Source organism: Cryptomeria japonica, chromosome 3 (assembly GCF_030272615.1).
Source record: "Cryptomeria japonica chromosome 3, Sugi_1.0, whole genome shotgun sequence".
NCBI lineage: Eukaryota > Viridiplantae > Streptophyta > Pinopsida > Cupressales > Cupressaceae > Cryptomeria > Cryptomeria japonica.
Genome location: NC_081407.1, coordinates 729,801,156 through 729,818,532, shown reverse-complemented (window position 1 = coordinate 729,818,532; position 17,377 = coordinate 729,801,156). Strand labels below are relative to the sequence as shown.

At 36.9% G+C, this 17,377-nt stretch overlaps 1 protein-coding gene across 1 annotated transcript; it reads right to left on the bottom strand.

Annotated features, from left to right (window-relative positions):
- Positions 1 to 1,345: 1,345 nt before the first annotated feature.
- On the bottom strand, positions 1,346 to 3,046 carry LOC131032466 (uncharacterized). The gene is made up of 2 exons (XM_057963441.1): positions 2,867 to 3,046; positions 1,346 to 1,858 (listed from the first exon to the last, which is right to left on the bottom strand). The coding sequence occupies exons 1-2, from the start codon at positions 3,044 to 3,046 to the stop codon at positions 1,346 to 1,348; spliced, it is 693 nt and encodes a 230-aa protein (XP_057819424.1).
- Between the last annotated feature and the right edge of the window lie 14,331 nt (positions 3,047 to 17,377).

Below are 17,377 nucleotides of genomic sequence, written 5' to 3'. Positions count from 1 at the left end.
CCCTTGAAGAGTAACCTGTCTTGTATCACAAAATCCTCATAGTATTTATGAAATGAACCTTGAAATTGTTGGCATACATTAAAAGCATCACTAAAATTTGCATCAGTAGCATACATACCTCTAAAACTGTCTATTCACACACTTTGAAGTTGCACTTCTTGCAGTAATCCTACTCTCTTACTCAATTCATCAGCTACTTTGTTGGCTTGACCTTTCTTATGTTTGATGGTGAATGTATAGGCTTGAAGATATTCTATGTTTCTCTTGGCTATTAAGAAAACTCAAAGCATGGTTATCAGTGAATACTACAAACTCCTTAGGTAGAAGGTAATGTCTCCATTTTTTAAGTGCTTGGAGCATGGTATAAAGCTCCAAATCATATCATGAATATTTATTTTTGGCTTCATTTAGTTTTTCACTAAAGAATGCAATTGGTTTTCCTTCTTGACTTAATACTACCCCTATTGCAAACCCACTAGCATCACACTCAATGGTAAACACCTTACCAAAATTGGGAAGAGTAAGGATTGGCTGTTGTGATACATTTTTCTTCAAGAATTTAAAACTTTGATCTGCTTCCTTTGTTGATTGAAACCTGGTCTTTTTCTCCCCCTTAATGGTGTCAATCATCGGTGCAACAATATGACTGAAATTTCTGATAAATTTTCTGTAAAAACTTGCCAAACCATGGAAACCCCTAACTTCTCCAATTGTCCTTGGTGTAGACCAACTAATTATCACTTCTACTTTGGTGGGAACCATCTTCAAAGTTCCTTGGGAGATCACAAAACCTAAGTAGACAAGTTCCTCTTTTATCCACACACACTTCTTGAGGTTGATCATTAGTATTTCCTCATTCAATCTCCTTAACACCTTGTCCAAGTGTTCCAAGTGTTATTCTTTTGTCTTATTGTAGACTAAAATGTCATCCAGGTATATTACTACAAAATTATTGATAAAATCTCTCAAGACCTCATTCATGAGTCTCATGAATGTAGTAGGGGCATTAGATAACCCAAAGGGCATCACTAACCATTTATAGAGGCCTTCATTGGTTTTGAATGTTGTTTTCCACTCATCACCTTCTCTCATCACCTTCTCTTACCCTTATATGATGATAACCACTCCTTAAATTTATCTTTGAAAAGTACCTTGCACTTGCTAGGCTGTCCATAAGGTCTTCTATCCGAGGTATAGGAAATTTGTACCTAATTCTGATTTTGTTTATAGCCCTAGAGTCTATGTAAAGTCTCCACTTCCCATCCTTTTTGGGTGCCAATACAATTGGCACAACACATGGACTTAGACTCTTTCTTACTAAACCTTTATCCAATAGCTCCTACACCTAATTTTTGATCTCCTCATTTTGTTGAGGTGCCATCTTATATGCTACCTTATTGGACAAACTTGCACCAGGTATTAAGTCAATGTGTTGACTTACATCTCGGGCTGGAGGCAAAGCATTTGGCAACTCCTCCACTACTATATTCTCATACTTGTCAAGTAGGCCCTGCACTTCATTTGGGACTTCTTCCTTGTCACTAGTTGCAGTATTGTAGATTGGATTAGCTATAATGTCATATCCACATCTTTCCTCTTCAAGGTCCTTCAAAAACTCCTTTTCCTTCACCACCATGACACTAGGTCCTTCATGAGTTGCACCCATATCTTGTTGTAGTGGTTCAAGGGTATATGACACTCCATCCTTCTCAATAGCATAAATGTTTTTATGCCCATCATGTTGAGCTCTCCTATCAAATTGCCAAGGCTTTCCAAGAAGAAGGTGACACACATCCATTGGAATAATATCACATAGAACTTTATCCTTATAAGGACCCTTATTAAACTCTACCCATGCCTACTCATTCACAAGTACCTGTTGTCCCTTATTAAGCCTTGATATCTTATAAGGATTTTGATGAGGGGTTCTCTTAAGCTTAAGTTTTTCTACCATTTCTAATGACACTATATTATCTATTGAACCTGAATCAACTATAACTTTTCATGCCTTGCCTTAAGATTTGCAAATTGTTCGGAATAAAGATTTCCTTTGTGGAGGCTCCTTGATGGTTGGTACTTTTATTAGAGTCCTTTTAATCATTAGAGATTCTCCTGTCTCTAGAGTGACATGAACAGAAGGAGAGTTCACACTCCCTTCATCCTCCTCCCACACAAATTGATTCCTCTTTTCTCCATTATAAGAACTTGTACCCACTTTATCAGGACACTTCCATGTTAGATGTCCAATTTGGTTGTAGTTATAGCACTTTCCTAAGAAATTATTAGAACCCCTTCCTGGTCCACTAAATCTTCCTCTGCCTCTTGATCTCCTTCCTCTAAAACTTCATCTTTAATCACCATTAGACTCTTGGTTTGTATTCAGCTCACCCGGGTCCTTTTGTGGTCCTCTTCCACTATGATTTCTTTTGCCTAAATTTTTTTTGTGCCTACCTCTTCCTTGTTGTTCTTGTTTCCTCTTCATCTTTTCTTCTTCCTTACAAGCAACTTGGTAGCATTCTTCCATGGTTCTTGGAGTGGCCAAGCTCAATTCATCATGTATATTGAATTTCAACTCATTGAGATATCTTGCAATCTTCTCCACCTCATCTTCATGGTGTCCGGATCTCAAAGTCAGTTTGTGGAATTCTTTAGTATAGGACATAACATCCATATCCTTCTGCTTCAAATTTTGAAGTTTCCTAAATGTTTGCACACCATAATCAACTAGTAGGAATTGGGCCTTGAGTTTTGAGACCATTTTTTCCCATGACACTATCTTTGTTTTACCTTCTTTCACCCTCTCTTCTTGAAAAAAAATCCACCAAGTGAGTGTTGGACCTTTCAGTTTTGTTTTGGTATACCTTACCTTCTTGATATCCTCTACCTCCTCAAATTCAAAGAAATTGACAAGTGCATCTATCCATGCTTGGAACTCTTCACTATCTCTTTTCCCTCCATACATGGGCACTTCAACCTTTGCCATGGAACCACTATCCCCTTTCACAACCTTGAGAATCCTTATCATTCTCAACTCTTCAGGGTCCATTGGTGGCTTTGGCACCTACTAGCCCGCATGTAGAGGGTTGTTACCATCACCCCCTTTCTCTTCCTCATCACTTTGGTGACCACTAACCATTCCTCTTCTTTTATTCTTCTCCAAAGCTATTAATTGGGCCAAGGTTCCTTCTTGAGATTCTTTGAAAAGTCTTTCCTTCAAGAGCAGATGATCTTTCAATTCCTGAATCTCCCTAGCTGTAGAATAACCTTTTGGAGGTATCTTGGACTTCAACTTACTTGCACCTAGTTTCATTCAATTCTTCCTCTTGATCTAAAACTATGCTCTGATACCACTTGATGCAACAGAGGGTGGAATTATATCTCTCACCATTCACCTAACCTTCTCATAGGGTCTTTTGACTTAACATACAACAATAAACTTCCTAACCTAGCACTTGAAGATGCTAGGTCTATCTTTGAAGAGAGTTAATCCCCTCTCCATCCTTTGCTACAGAACACAAAGCAACCATTAAAACTACCCTAACATTATCCATTCCACTTGGTCTTATCTTAGAACAAGGTGGAATGGTATTATTTTACATCTTAGACCCTCAACCTCACAGACCACACGGATTCCAACTCTTCCTGTTGCAGAAAAGAAAATAATTGCTAGCTTCCGCACCTCCCAACATCCTGCAAATTCAAATGAACATTAGTCCATGACATGATTAACTAGACTGAAGTTCAAATCTATAACAAATCGTACAGGTCGTGCAAGCCAAGGAAAGAACATAGAGAACATTTTTTTAAGCAACAAAAAAAGATTAGCTTTAATTCCTCCTTTCTTCAATCTTTCCATAGAAAATGTGACAATCAACAACAACCCTCACCTCATAATTTTTGAGGCATATAAAACTTCAGATTCTGGACACCAACAATCATACCATGACTGTTGGTGTTCCGGTTACAACCGATTAAGCTTCTTTATATTTCATTTATTATCATTGACACAAAACTGACACTACAAGAAAACATAATTAAGGAAATACAAAATGGTCACCATGGACCTTTATTCAAACCAAAACAAATAAATCAAAGCCCCTAAAACTCCTAAGTCGTGCTTAGACCAAAAGTGCTAGTTGGTGCTCCTGCACCACCCTCTCTCTCTCCATATTACTCTTTCTTTGTATATCTATCAATTTATATCTTTAGTTATCTCCCTCCCTCCCCCTTTGTTTATCTATATCCCTATCCCTCTCTATCTATATCTCCATATCTCTCCCACTCATACACATAGAATCCCTATTTCTCCCTCCCTATCTCTATCTCTCTATGTTTAGATATCTTTCCCTCTATCTCCTTCTCTTCCTATCATTCCCTCTTTATATATTTCTCTACTTCTCATCTATCTATTTCTCTCCATATCTCCCTCTATTTATATATCTCTTACCCATTGTATCTATATCTCTACATATCCCTTTTAATCATACACACACACACAAACCTACTCCCTATTTCTCCCTCCCTCCCTAGAAATAAAAGTGAGAAGGGAAAGATAATCCACACACCTCATGATGCAGTCACTGGTTAGGAGGGACCTCAAAGAGATCAATCTGGACTGGGTAGAAAGAGTAAACATAATGGAAAGAAGAAACTATGATGGAGGCAATGCAAAATTGAATACATTAGATCATGAAAACTGATTACAAGCAACTGGTAACATCTGGGATACACGATTAGGCTCACTGACCTGCTACAAACATGTGCTAAATTATAAAACAGGTCATAACTGGGACCTCAAAACTTTTTATCTAGCTTCTATGCTCTACATTTCCTCTGATCTACATTCCAATGCTTAGTTACACTTATTTATATGATCCAAGGGGCTCCGATCGGCCCAAAAGGATCAAATGCTGAAGAACAAGACCAAACATGTAAAACCAACAAGGTTGTCCTCTGCCAAAGAGATTCCTCTAGAAAATCCAAAGGCTGAAGTGCGAATCAAAGGGAAGGTCCGCCACACACCAAGAAACATCGAAATCAACTCATAGGGCTCTGCAAGCTATGAAAGGGATTCGATAGATTCACCAAAGCAAATAGGTCCAACCTATTCTGGTGCGAAAAAACTGTCTCAGAAACTGGAATCGATAACTTGCCAGAAAATGATCCAAATGCTCCATGGTTTAGGAATAAGGAAGATGATCAAGTCCTCAAGAAAAATTCAACTCCTCAAGATTCGGTGAGCCAATGCCAGAAAATGCAGAATGAAATGTTGAAACTGCCAAAACAAAAAATTAATATTTTTGGTTGATGCAAGATTTCCAAGAACCGAGGATGCTCCTGCATCGCCTTATCAATAATTAACACTCAAATATAACTAATGTATAAACATCTAAATTAGAAGGATACTAAAGCTCTATTACCAATAGGTAAAGAGATATATAGATTAAAGTAGAGAGAGAGTGATGGGGAGATTGCTAGGAAAGTGCTCAAAAGGCTAATTTGCTCAAGTAGTTCAATTTTTTACCCAAACACTTGTTGAGTCTATTGTATGTGTTTACACAATCAGTCTTGTGGTTATAGTGCCAAGTACTTCATGGTTCACTTGCCTAATAAACTCCCTTTTAGGTGATGGCTCACACCCATGCTCTGTCTACTCAAATTACTCACTCCACCCAACTACTCATTCTCAAACCCCTGCCCTTGGCATTCAACTTGTTGTTTCCAATGTACATTAGCAATTCCAACATGTTCATGTAGGGACAACAAGGTCTTCTTCAAGGTTTTGTCAATCAAACTTTGTTTATGGTTCATAACCCTTAACTTACATTCGTCAACTAAGGTCAAAAACCCCCAAATGAGGCTGCACAATGTCCAAGGTTCCAAATAAAACTTGTTTCATAAGCCCAAAACTTCTCCTTGTAATCGGGTCTAAGCATTTTGACAAAAACTGTCAATTGTGTGTTATGCAACCCAAAAAGGCTACTAGCCCGTGGAGGCCTAATTGGCACTTTTTTGCTTATTCTATTCAACAATGGTTAAAACCTTCCACATAGTAAACTTGGGTGATATTTTAGAGGTATTTGCTAACATATTTTCATGGTTTAGGCCTTTGTCATTGCGATATGAGGACTGTCCACAAATTTGGGCTAAAAAGTAGGGTTTTAGAGGGTTTTGAAGTGTAATCACTGGGTTTACCTTCTTATGCATCACTACAAGTGTCTAGGTCTTCATAAGACCTCTAACATGTCTTAAACATGTATCCCTTTCCTCTGCCATACAGGAATTTTGCCAAACACTTGACAAACAAGTGGGAAAACAATAAATTGCCACTGTCACTGTCAATTTGTTGCCTTTTACCAATCAACTGCTGCCATCTCTTTAGACCTGCATACTGAAGAGTTTGAATAGGAAGAATACCTCAGAGAGGTTTGCAAAACACTAGAGAAACTCCTATTACATTTCGTTCTTAGTTACAAGGCTTAGATGATACTTTTGAAGCATTCCAATGAGCATTTTACAAATACCATTCACAAAAACAGTGAACTCACTATTTTGTTTACAAAATAGGAATGATTAAATGGAAGAATCTTATCCTAAAACTTCAAGATGATGCCAAAAAAACTTGGTCACATGTCCAGACCTCTGCCTCATTCATTTGTTCACTCCAAATTGCCTTTGGGTGCAAATCTTGAGTTTTTGTTCAATTTTACTAGCCAAGCAATCAACACTTGCCTAGTATTCGCTCAAGTTCTTCTTCCAACCACACTTTTGGCACAAAATAGGGCATATGTATAGTATATACATGATAGCCAACTTGAATAAATCCATTATGTGGGATCCCAGACCTGGATTAGTCAAGTGGTGACATTTTAGAGCTTCAAACCCTTGATAGGGCAGCAAGCACACAGTTTGAAAATAATTTTGTACAATCCAATTTCCAAGAGAAACCAATACAAAAATCAACTAGAGAGCATCATATAATTGTTATGCATGTCTCCCAAAGGTACAGTATGGACTAAGAAGGTATAGAACAGACTGTTACATAAAGGAGAGAAAAATCAGTCATAAAAGCCAAAATTTCATGATTTTATTCAAAAGCTCTTTCTTATACAATCACCAACCCTTTCCAAGGAAAAGGGAGGCCTTATAGTTTCTCCAGTTGGTTTTCAAGCCCCAGTATAGACATGAGGCTTCCATAACTTCATTTTGCAAGAAAATGACAATTTTGACAACTTTTCAAGCCAAATGATAACTTTTCTTGCTCAAGAAGGCATTTTTGACAATCTATCCTTATCAACTTGTCTAAACAAATTATACATGCCTAAAAACACTTAACAAACATTTTTTAATTCTCTTGAATGCATTAGAAGACCTTTTCGACAATTTTGCACATTTTTGCCAAAAATTGTCAACTCAAAGCCTGAAAGGCAAAACTTGATCTCTTGAGTCCAAAATGAGATCAAAACATCTAAACATGACACATAACAACATAAAAAAACATAAACAACCTAACACAAGACATTACAAACAAGAAAGCATTAAATAAAAACAAATGGGAGTTTTACTCAACTAGGTGCTCCTGCACCATACTCCCCCCAAAACAAAGAAGTCATGTGACTCCTTGAGGCAACAAAGAAGAAGGTATGCCAACTTTTTTAAAGTTAGCTTTAGGTATCCATGTGGCCTCTGAGATAGGTTGATCCTTCCATTTGATTAGATGCTCCATGTAGGTGTGATTCCTTGTCTTTTTGAGAATCCTAGAGTCTAGAACCTGTTTTGCTTGGGGAAAAGAAAGAGAAGGGAGATATAGATCAGAAAGGGATTTGGAAACATCGGAAACTCTTTGAATCTCCTCAGGTGGCTACCCTTTGAAAGAAATCAGATCTGCAACATTAAAAATGGGGGACAAAGAAACATTAGTAGGCAAATCAACTTTGTAAGCATTAGACCCATACTTAGACAAGATCTTGCAAGGGCCTATCCTCCGCATCTAAAGTTTGCTTGGAACTCCCTTTTGTATCCTTGCCTTATTCAAATGAACCATCAAATAATCACCTATGGAAAACTGAACATCTCTCTTTGTAGCATCCACTCTTGCCTTGACTTTTTGAGAGGTATCTTGGAGAGCTTGTCTCACTTGCTCATGAACCTCCTTCATGGATTAAGCCATGTCATCTGTTGTTCCACTCTTATGCTGCAAGTTAGTGATATCCATCAACTTCAATATACCCCTTGGATGTATACCATAAACAACTTCAAATGGACTTTTACCTGTAGACCGGTTAACACTATCATTGTAGGCATATTCTGCTTGATGAATGAGCTGATCCCGACTCTGCCCATATTCCTTTGTCAAGCACCTAAGCATGTTTCCAAGAGACCTGTTCACAACTTTGGTTTGGCCATCAGTTTGTGGATGATAAGATGAACCAAAAGAGAGATTAGTACCCAATCTCTCCCATAATGTTTTCCAGAAATGACCAAGAAACTTAACATCCCTTTCTGAAACAATGCTAGTAGGCAAACCATGAATTCTAACAACTTATTTGAAAAACAAATAGGCAATATGACTTGCATCATGTGTTGTCTTACAAGGAATGAAGTGAGCCATTTTACTGAATCGATCAACTACTATAAAGATGCTATCAAATCCTACTTGAGTTATAGGTAATCCTACCACAAAATCCATACTAATGCAATCCCAAGGCCTATGTGGAATGAGAAGAGGCTGATATAAACCAACATTAGAGGAATTACCTTTTTCTTTTTGACATACCGAGCACTGCTCAACATACCTCCTGATGTCTTTCTGCATCTTAGGCCAATAATAGAACATTTGAACCAGCTCTAAGGTCTTGTTGAGACCGAAATGTCCACTTAAGCACCCATTGTGCTTCTCTTGAATGAGGTTCTCTCTCATAGAACCTTTTGGAACACACAACTGTCCACCCCTGAATAACAAACCATCCTGCAAAGTGAAATCAGCATATGCACCATGGAAATTATTCTCAAAAACTTGACAAACTTTGTAAGCTTCAACAAAATCATTATCAATATGATACATGTCTTTGAAACTATCAATACCAATGCTCTGAACTTGAATCTCATGAATAGTTAACAAAATTCTACTTAAAGCATCTGCTAGTTTATTCAACTGACCCTTCTTATGCTTAAGAGTAAAAGTGTAAGCTTGCAAGTATTCTACCCATTTTACATGCCTATGATTCAATTTATCCTGCGAGTTCAAGAAACTTAGTGCTTGATTATCAGTGTATACAACAAACTCTTTAGGAAGAAGATAGTGTCTCCATTTCCTAAGTGCTTGTACTAATGCATAGAGTTCTAAATCATAGGAAGAGTACTTTTTCTTTGCATCATTCAACTTCTCACTAAAGAATGCAACTGGTCTATTTTCTTGACTAAAAACAACTCCTACAACAATATTACTAGCATCACATTCAATAGTAAAAGTTTGTCAAAACTAGGTAAAATGAGCACTGGTTGAGTAGCTAATTTAGTTTTGAATAATTCAAACCCCTTATCGGCTGCACTTGTCCACTGAAATTTTACCTTTACACCCCCTTTGATGGTGTCTAACATTGGAGCACAAATCTCACTGAATCCCCTGATGAATTTTCTGTAAAATTGTGCCAAACCATGGAAGCTTCTGACATCACTAGTTGTCCTAGGAGTTGGCCAACTGGTTATTGCTGCAACTTTAGAGTGATCCATTTTCAGATTGCCTCCTGATACAACAAAACCAAGATATACCAATTCTTGCTTCAAGAAATCACATTTTTCTAGATTAATGGTTAGCTGTTCATCAGATAACTGTCTCAAAACAATAGCTAAATGCTTCAAATGCTCTTCCTTAGTCTTACTAAAAATAAGAATATCATCTAAATACACAACAACAAACTTGCCAATGAAATAATTTAAAACTTCATTCATGAGGCTCATGAATGTGCTAGGAGCATTAGAGAGTCCAAAAGGCATGACAAGACACTCATAGAGACCCTCATTTGTTTTGAAAGTTGTCTTCCATTCACCCCCCTCTTTGATTCTTATCTAATGGTAACCACTCTTCAAGTCAATCTTACTGAAATACTACGCACCCCCCAAACAATCCATCAAGTCCTCTATCTTGGGTATAGGAAATCTGTATCTGATGGTGATCTTGTTTATGGCTCTGGAATTTGTACAAAGCCTCCATGTTCCACCCTTCTTAGGTGCCAGCACTGTAGGTACTACACAAGGACTAATGCTTTTCCTAATCAGCCCTTGGTCTAAGAGTTCTTGTATTTGTCTTTCTATCTCTTTGTTTTGTTCAGGGGTCATTTTGTAGGCTACCTTATTGGGCAAAGAGGCTCCAGGTATGAAGTCAATTTGATGGCTAATGGCTCTAGGAGGTGGTAGAGTTGCAGGTGTACCATCACTGATTATTGCTTTGAAGTTATCAAGGATTTTTTTGCACCTCATATGGTATCTCAACTTTCTTTTCTACCTTTTCTTCTTTGGGTTTCACTATGAGTGCAAATCCTACTCCTTCACCTTCTTCTAGTGTTTTTATGAAATCTTTCTCACTCACTAACAAGATGTTAGGTACTTTGTTGCTGCTCTCTCCTTCTTCAATGAGGGATTGAATCTTATAGGTTACACCATCTTTCTGGAATGAGTAGGAGTTTCTTTCCCCGTCATGTTGTGCTTTTCGGTCAAACTGTCATGGTCTACCCAACAGCAGGTGGCAAACATCCATAGGAAGGATGTCACATAGGATCCTATCTATATATCCACCTATGTGGAAATCTACCTAGGCTTGCTCATTTACTAACACATGTTGTCCCTTATTTAACCATGTGACCTTGTATGGCTCCTTGTGTTGTATCCTAGGTAGTTTCAATTTGCTTACTGCTTCCTCTGATATGATGTTACCTGTGGATCTTGAATCTATGATCACCTTGCACACCTTTCCCATGATTTTACACTTAATCCTGAAAAATGCTCTTCTCTGTGAGGCCTCTGTACTATGTGGCTTCTTCATTAACACTCTCTTGATCATTAAACTCTCACCATCTTCTAAAGCTAGGTGGTTCAATACTGAAGTTCTGGTATTACCTCCATCTTCCTGAACATAGTTTACCCTCTTTTCACCACCATAGGATGACCTAGGCTTCTCTGGGCACCTATAGGTAGGGTGGCCCAACTTTTGGCAGTTATAGCACTTCATGGTTGAGAAGTAGGACCCACTCCTTGGTCCATTAGATCTACCCCTACTCGGGTTGCTTGATCCCCTACCCCTATAGTTGGGTTTTCTCTGAGAATCCCCACTTTGCTCAATAAGTTTAGACTCTCCCTGGGATCGTTGATCTGTGCTCCTTCCCCCAAAACTTCCTCTATGGCCTCTACCATCTCTTCCCCTACCTCTGCCTCTGTTGTTTTGTTCTTTCTTTCTCCTACCTTTCTCTTCCACCTTAAGTGCCAATTGATAACACTTGTGTACTGTTTCTGGGTATAACAAGCTCATCTCTTCCTGGATGTTCCACCTCAATCCATTCAAGTACCTTGCCACTTTTATACTCTCGTCCTCTACTACTCTAGATCTCATGCACAGTTTTTGAAACTCCTCAGTGTAGCTACTGACATCTAGGTCTTTTTGTCTCAAATTTTGTCTTTTCCTGTGAAGTTGTATTTCATAGTCTTCAGGAAGGTAGGTTTCTTTTATTTTGGCTACCATTGCTTTCCAGGTGGCTATTGGTTGCTTACCTCCTTTCACCCTTTCCTCTTGGATGAACTTCCACCAAGTTAAAGCTGCCCCTCTCAGCCTTGATTTTGCCACCTTAACCTTTTGTGCTTCAGTCACTCCATCACATTCAAAATGGTTTTCTAGCCCTTCAATCCACTCTATAAGGGCATATGGATCTATCTTCCCACTGAAAAGAGCCACTCCCTCTAAGGTTTTACCACTCATAGCTCTCAAGGCTTCCAAGAATGGTTCTTGCTCAATAACAGGGTCAGGTATGGGGACCTCATCCTCTATTGCCATCATTTTACCCTGATCTCCAACATTATCATGGACTTCTTCAGTTTTGACTTCTACTTCAGCTAGTTTCATTGCTAGTTGATCTAATCTTTCTCTGAGTGCCCTATTTTCCTCTTCTTGGTCCTCAACCTTCTTAGCTAATTTTGCATTAGTCACCATGTTTTCCTAATGTTCCTTTCCTCCTGAATCTTTTGTTGGCTTTGATACCACTATGATAGGGAGATTGCTAGGAAAGTGCTCAAAAGGCCAATTTACTCAAGTAGTTCAATTTGTTATTTAAACACTTGTTGAGTCTATTGTATGTGTTTACACAATCAATCTTGTGGTTATAGTGCCAAGTAATTCATGGTTCACTTGCCTAATAAACTCCCTTTTAGGTGATGGCTCACACCCATGCTCTGTCTACTCAAATTACTCACTCCACCCAACTACTCATTCTCAAACCCCTACCCTTGGAATTCAAATTGTTGTTTCTAATGCACATTAGCAATTCCAACATGTTCATGTAGGGACAACAAGGTCTTCTTCAAGGTTTTGGCAATCAAACTTTGTTTATGGTTCATAACCCTTAACTTACTCACATTCGCCAACTAAGGTCAAAAACCCCCAAATGATGCTGCACAATGTCCAAGGTTCCAAATAACACTTGTTTGACTATTTGTTAATGTTCTCACAAAGTTTCATAAGCCCAAAACTTCTCCTTGTAATCGGGTCTAAGCATTTTGACAAAAACTGTCAATTGTGTGTTATGTAACCCAAAAAGGCTACTAGCCCGTGGAGGCCTAATTGACACTTTTTTACTTATTCTGCTCAACGATGGTTAAAACCTTCCAAAAAGTTGACTTGGGTGATGGTTTAGAGGTATTTTCTAACATATTTTCATGGTTTAGGCCTTTGTCATTGCAATATGAGGACTGTCCACAAATTTGGGCTAAAAAGTAGGGTTTTAGAGGGTTTTGAAGTGTAATCACTGGGTTTACCTTCTTATGCATCACTACAAGTGTCTAGGTCTTCATAAGACCTCTGACATGTCTTCAACATGTATCCCTTGCCTCTGCCATACAGGCATTTTGCCAAACACTTGACAAACAAGTGGGAAAACAGTAAATTGCCACTGTCACTGTCAATTTGTTACCTTTTACCAGTCAACTGTTGCCATCTCTTTAGACCTGCATACTGAAGAGTTTTAATAGGAAGAATACCTCAAAGAGGTCTACAAAACACTAGATAAACTCCTATTACATTTCGTTCTCAGTTACAAGGCTTGGATGATGATTTTGAAGCATTCCAATGAGCATTTTACAAATACCATTTACAAAAATAGTGAACTCACTGTTTTGTTTACGAAATGGGAATGATTAAATGGAACAAGCTTATCCTAACACTTCAAGATGATGCCAAAAAACCTTGGTCACATGTCCAGACCTCTGCCTCATTCATTTGTTCACTCCAAATTGCCTTTGGGTGCAAATCTTGAGTTTTTGTTCATGTTACTAGCCAAGCAATCAACACTTGCCTAGTATTCGCTCAAGTTCTTCTTCCAACCACACTTTTGGCACGAAATAGAGAATAGTTATAGTATATACATGATAGCCAACTTGACTAAATCCATTATGTGGGATCCCAGACCTGGATTAGTCAAGTGGTGACATTTTAGAGCTTCAAACCCTTGTCAGGACAACAAGCACACAGTTTGAAAATAATTTTGTACAATCCAATTTCCAAGAGATACCAATACAAAAATCAACTAGAGAGCATCATACAATTGTTATGCATGCCTCCCAAAGGTACAGTATAGATTGTTACATAAAGGAGAGAAAAATCAGTCATAAAAGCCAAAATTTCATGATTTTATTCAAAAGCTCTTGCACAATCACCAATCCTTTCCAAGGCAAAGAGAGGCCTTATATAGTTTCTCGAGTTGGTTTTCAAGCCCCAGTACGGAAATGAGGCTTGCATAACTTCATTTTGCAAGAAAATGACAATTTTGACAACTTTTCAAGTCAAATGACAACTTTTCTTGCTCAAGAAGGCATTTTTGACAATCTAGCCTTATCAACTTGTGTAAACAACTTAGACATGCCTGAAAACACTTAAAAAACATGTTATAATGCTCTCAAAGGCATTAGAAGACCTTTTTGGCAATTTTGCACATTTTTGCCAAAAATTGTCAACTCAAAGCTTGAAAGGCAAAACTTGATCTCATTTTGTCCAAAATGAGTTCAAAACCTCTAAACATGACACATAACAACCTAAAACAACATAAACAACCTAACACAAGACATTACAAACAAGAAAGTATTAAATACAAACAAATGGGAGTTTTACTCAACTAGGTGCTCCTGCACCAGAGAGAGAGAGAGAGAGAGAGAGAGAGAGAGAAGGTTGATATATGGGTAAAGAGAGATGGAGAGACAAGGAGGTAGAAGGTGAAATATAAAGAGATAGAAATACATTGAAAAGTGATGGAGACATAAATATAGATATAGATTTTAAGGTCTACAAAGAGGGAGAAATGCAAAAAGAGAAGGATTGATAGAAAGAGGGAGACATATCTAGAGAGAGAATTAGAGGGGGACATAAAGATAGAAATGAAGATAGAGAGAGAGGGAGACAAATAGATATAAAGATAGAGAGAGGTAAGGCATATAGATAAATATATAGTGAGATAGGGAGGTAGGGATAGAGAGTGGGGCATAGAGGGAGATACAAATATGAAGATATATAGAGATATAAAGGAAGATGAATATGGATAGATAGAGAGACGTAGAGGGCGTGATAGAGTGAAAAAGAGAGAAATGGAGAGGGATAGGGAGAGAAAGAGGGAGATATAAAGAGATATAGAGGGGGATATAGAGAATGATTGAGGGAGAGAGCCAGGGATACATAGAGATGGAGGTAGACAAAGAGAGAGATACATAGAGAGGGAAAGAGAGCCTAGAGGTGGAGATATAGATTAATTGTGTACAGAGGAAGAAATATGTTAATATATGGAGATATAGAAAGAGAGATGGATAGGGAGAGATGAAATGAATAAGAGAGATTTAGAGATAGAGGGGGTGAGAGTGAGAGATAAAGAAGGTGATAGAGACAAGTAATAAATAGGTATAGGTAGAGGGAGGTAGAGAGAGGGAGATAAATAGAAAAAAGTGAGATTAGTTGAGAGATATAGAAATAGGGAGCAATAGGGATAGAGTGGGAGAGGGAGAGATAGGGATAGAAAGAAGAAGATATATCTAGAGATAGATATAACTTGGGAAAGATCTAGATGGGATGAGAAAATGAGTGCGATAGGTACACAAGGAAGAGAAAGATGATATATATATATATATATATATATATATATATATATATATATATATATATATATATATATATATATAAGTATAGTACAAAGGAATTTAGGGGGTAAAATGGATTGAAAGGGAGATAAAAGGAGAGGGGGAGAGAGTAATATATAGCTAAGTAAATAGAGAGAGGGGGAAACAGGTATAGCAAAACATTTTCTCCTAGGTCAACTTGGGAATTGATGTGCATAGGATCAAAGGTGACAAGGAAACCTTGAATGATGATGAATATGACAAAAAAAGTCTCATTAGTACATAAAAATACTAAATGTTTCATTATTTACGACTTTTTAAATATTTCAATTCTTTTGGGAATAAAAAAATGAAAGAAAAAGACTTTGTATGCAAAAGTTTTGAGTATTTAAAGTTTTAAAACTAAAGGATTAACTTTAAATTAATAAAATTATTTTTTGGCAAATAATATAATATTATTGCCTTATACATTTTATAGGTCTTTGAATCACTTTTCCAATGCCTATAAAAAATTAAAATTTTGATAAGAAACACAAAAGTTATGCCCATTTTACTAAAGTGTGTTTTTTAGGCTAAACAAAACAAATATCCATTTTTCAAAACCTGACATCAGAATAATGACGTTAGGAAATAGATATTCGTTATTAACAAATATTTGTGACTAATAGATATCCGCTTTAGTTTGGTATTTACAAACCAAAATCAAATTTTGCCCAACCCATACAAAAAGTCAAAGCAGAATTTGGCATGTTTGGCAAGGAAAAAAATGCATTTTTTTGCTCATTGCCACTTTTTGGCTCCCCATGATCTTGCACTCACCCTAAACATAGTCAAATGTAACAAGTTGGAGATTCGTCATACCATACATTAGACACCTCTACATCATACTTGTTTTCGTAGTGTCATGTCTGTTGATGACGTGGATAGTCCCATGGAGGTGTAAATTCTAGTAATGCATTTCCAAAGTATATTATAGACACACCCAATAAAGATGTAATCATCGATTAGATAGTCTATCCTATCTCTTTTAATATTTGCCATATGTTATTCTTTTATTTTTCTTTCTTGGCATTATTTCTATCATGTTGTTTTCATGTTCCTAGTTAGCACATGTTGATGATGCACAAACACTTTTAGCAGTGCATGTTAACACAATTGAATTTGAATGTGCATTCATACCAATTTCTTCCTTGGTACTTGAATGATTTTTAATTTGTGATCTTTTTCTTAATCCAAATATGTTGAGGTCTTCGTTTCTTATTTTTCTATCTACCTTAGACATGTCCTTACTAGTTAGCCTGTTGTTTATGCCATATTTGTTGTAAATGATCTCATATTCTTATTCCATCTTCTATACTATTTCTCATTCCCCGTTTTCTCACTTGGGGGCATCTTTCTTATGGTTTTTATGCGATTCATTTAGTTCCTATGTTACATGCGCTTATGTTAATTAATACCTATGATATCCATATTACATTACTATGATGTTTAGCTTGCATGCTTTCCTATATATCATTTTTTCTCCCATGTTCTATGTTTGCCACTTATATTTCCATAGTTTTTATTTCCTATGTCTCTAATATTATTTTTCTCCGTATGTTTCCTATTTATAATGTTTAGATTTTGTATTGTCTACATAAAATTATTATTATACTTACCTTTGTTATGACACTAATGTGTAAACATCCTTATGTAGATTATGTTTATATATTATGTTTCTTACGTATATTTTTATGAAATTTACATATTTTCATATGATTATCACACTCATATATTATGTTATTGTATTTATATTATTTTTACATGCCTTATAAATTATGATCCTTAGCAATCTTATATCTTTTTCTTATGATACATATTAGATTATGTCTTAAAATTATATATTTATGGTCCTTTTTTAAAAAGTGCCAAGTAAACCTTTTGATGTGACTAGTGATACTAGCATGACACGTCCTTTGATACCACATGAAATACTTTTGACCCAAACCTATGAATTGGTGAAGTCACAAATGGGGGA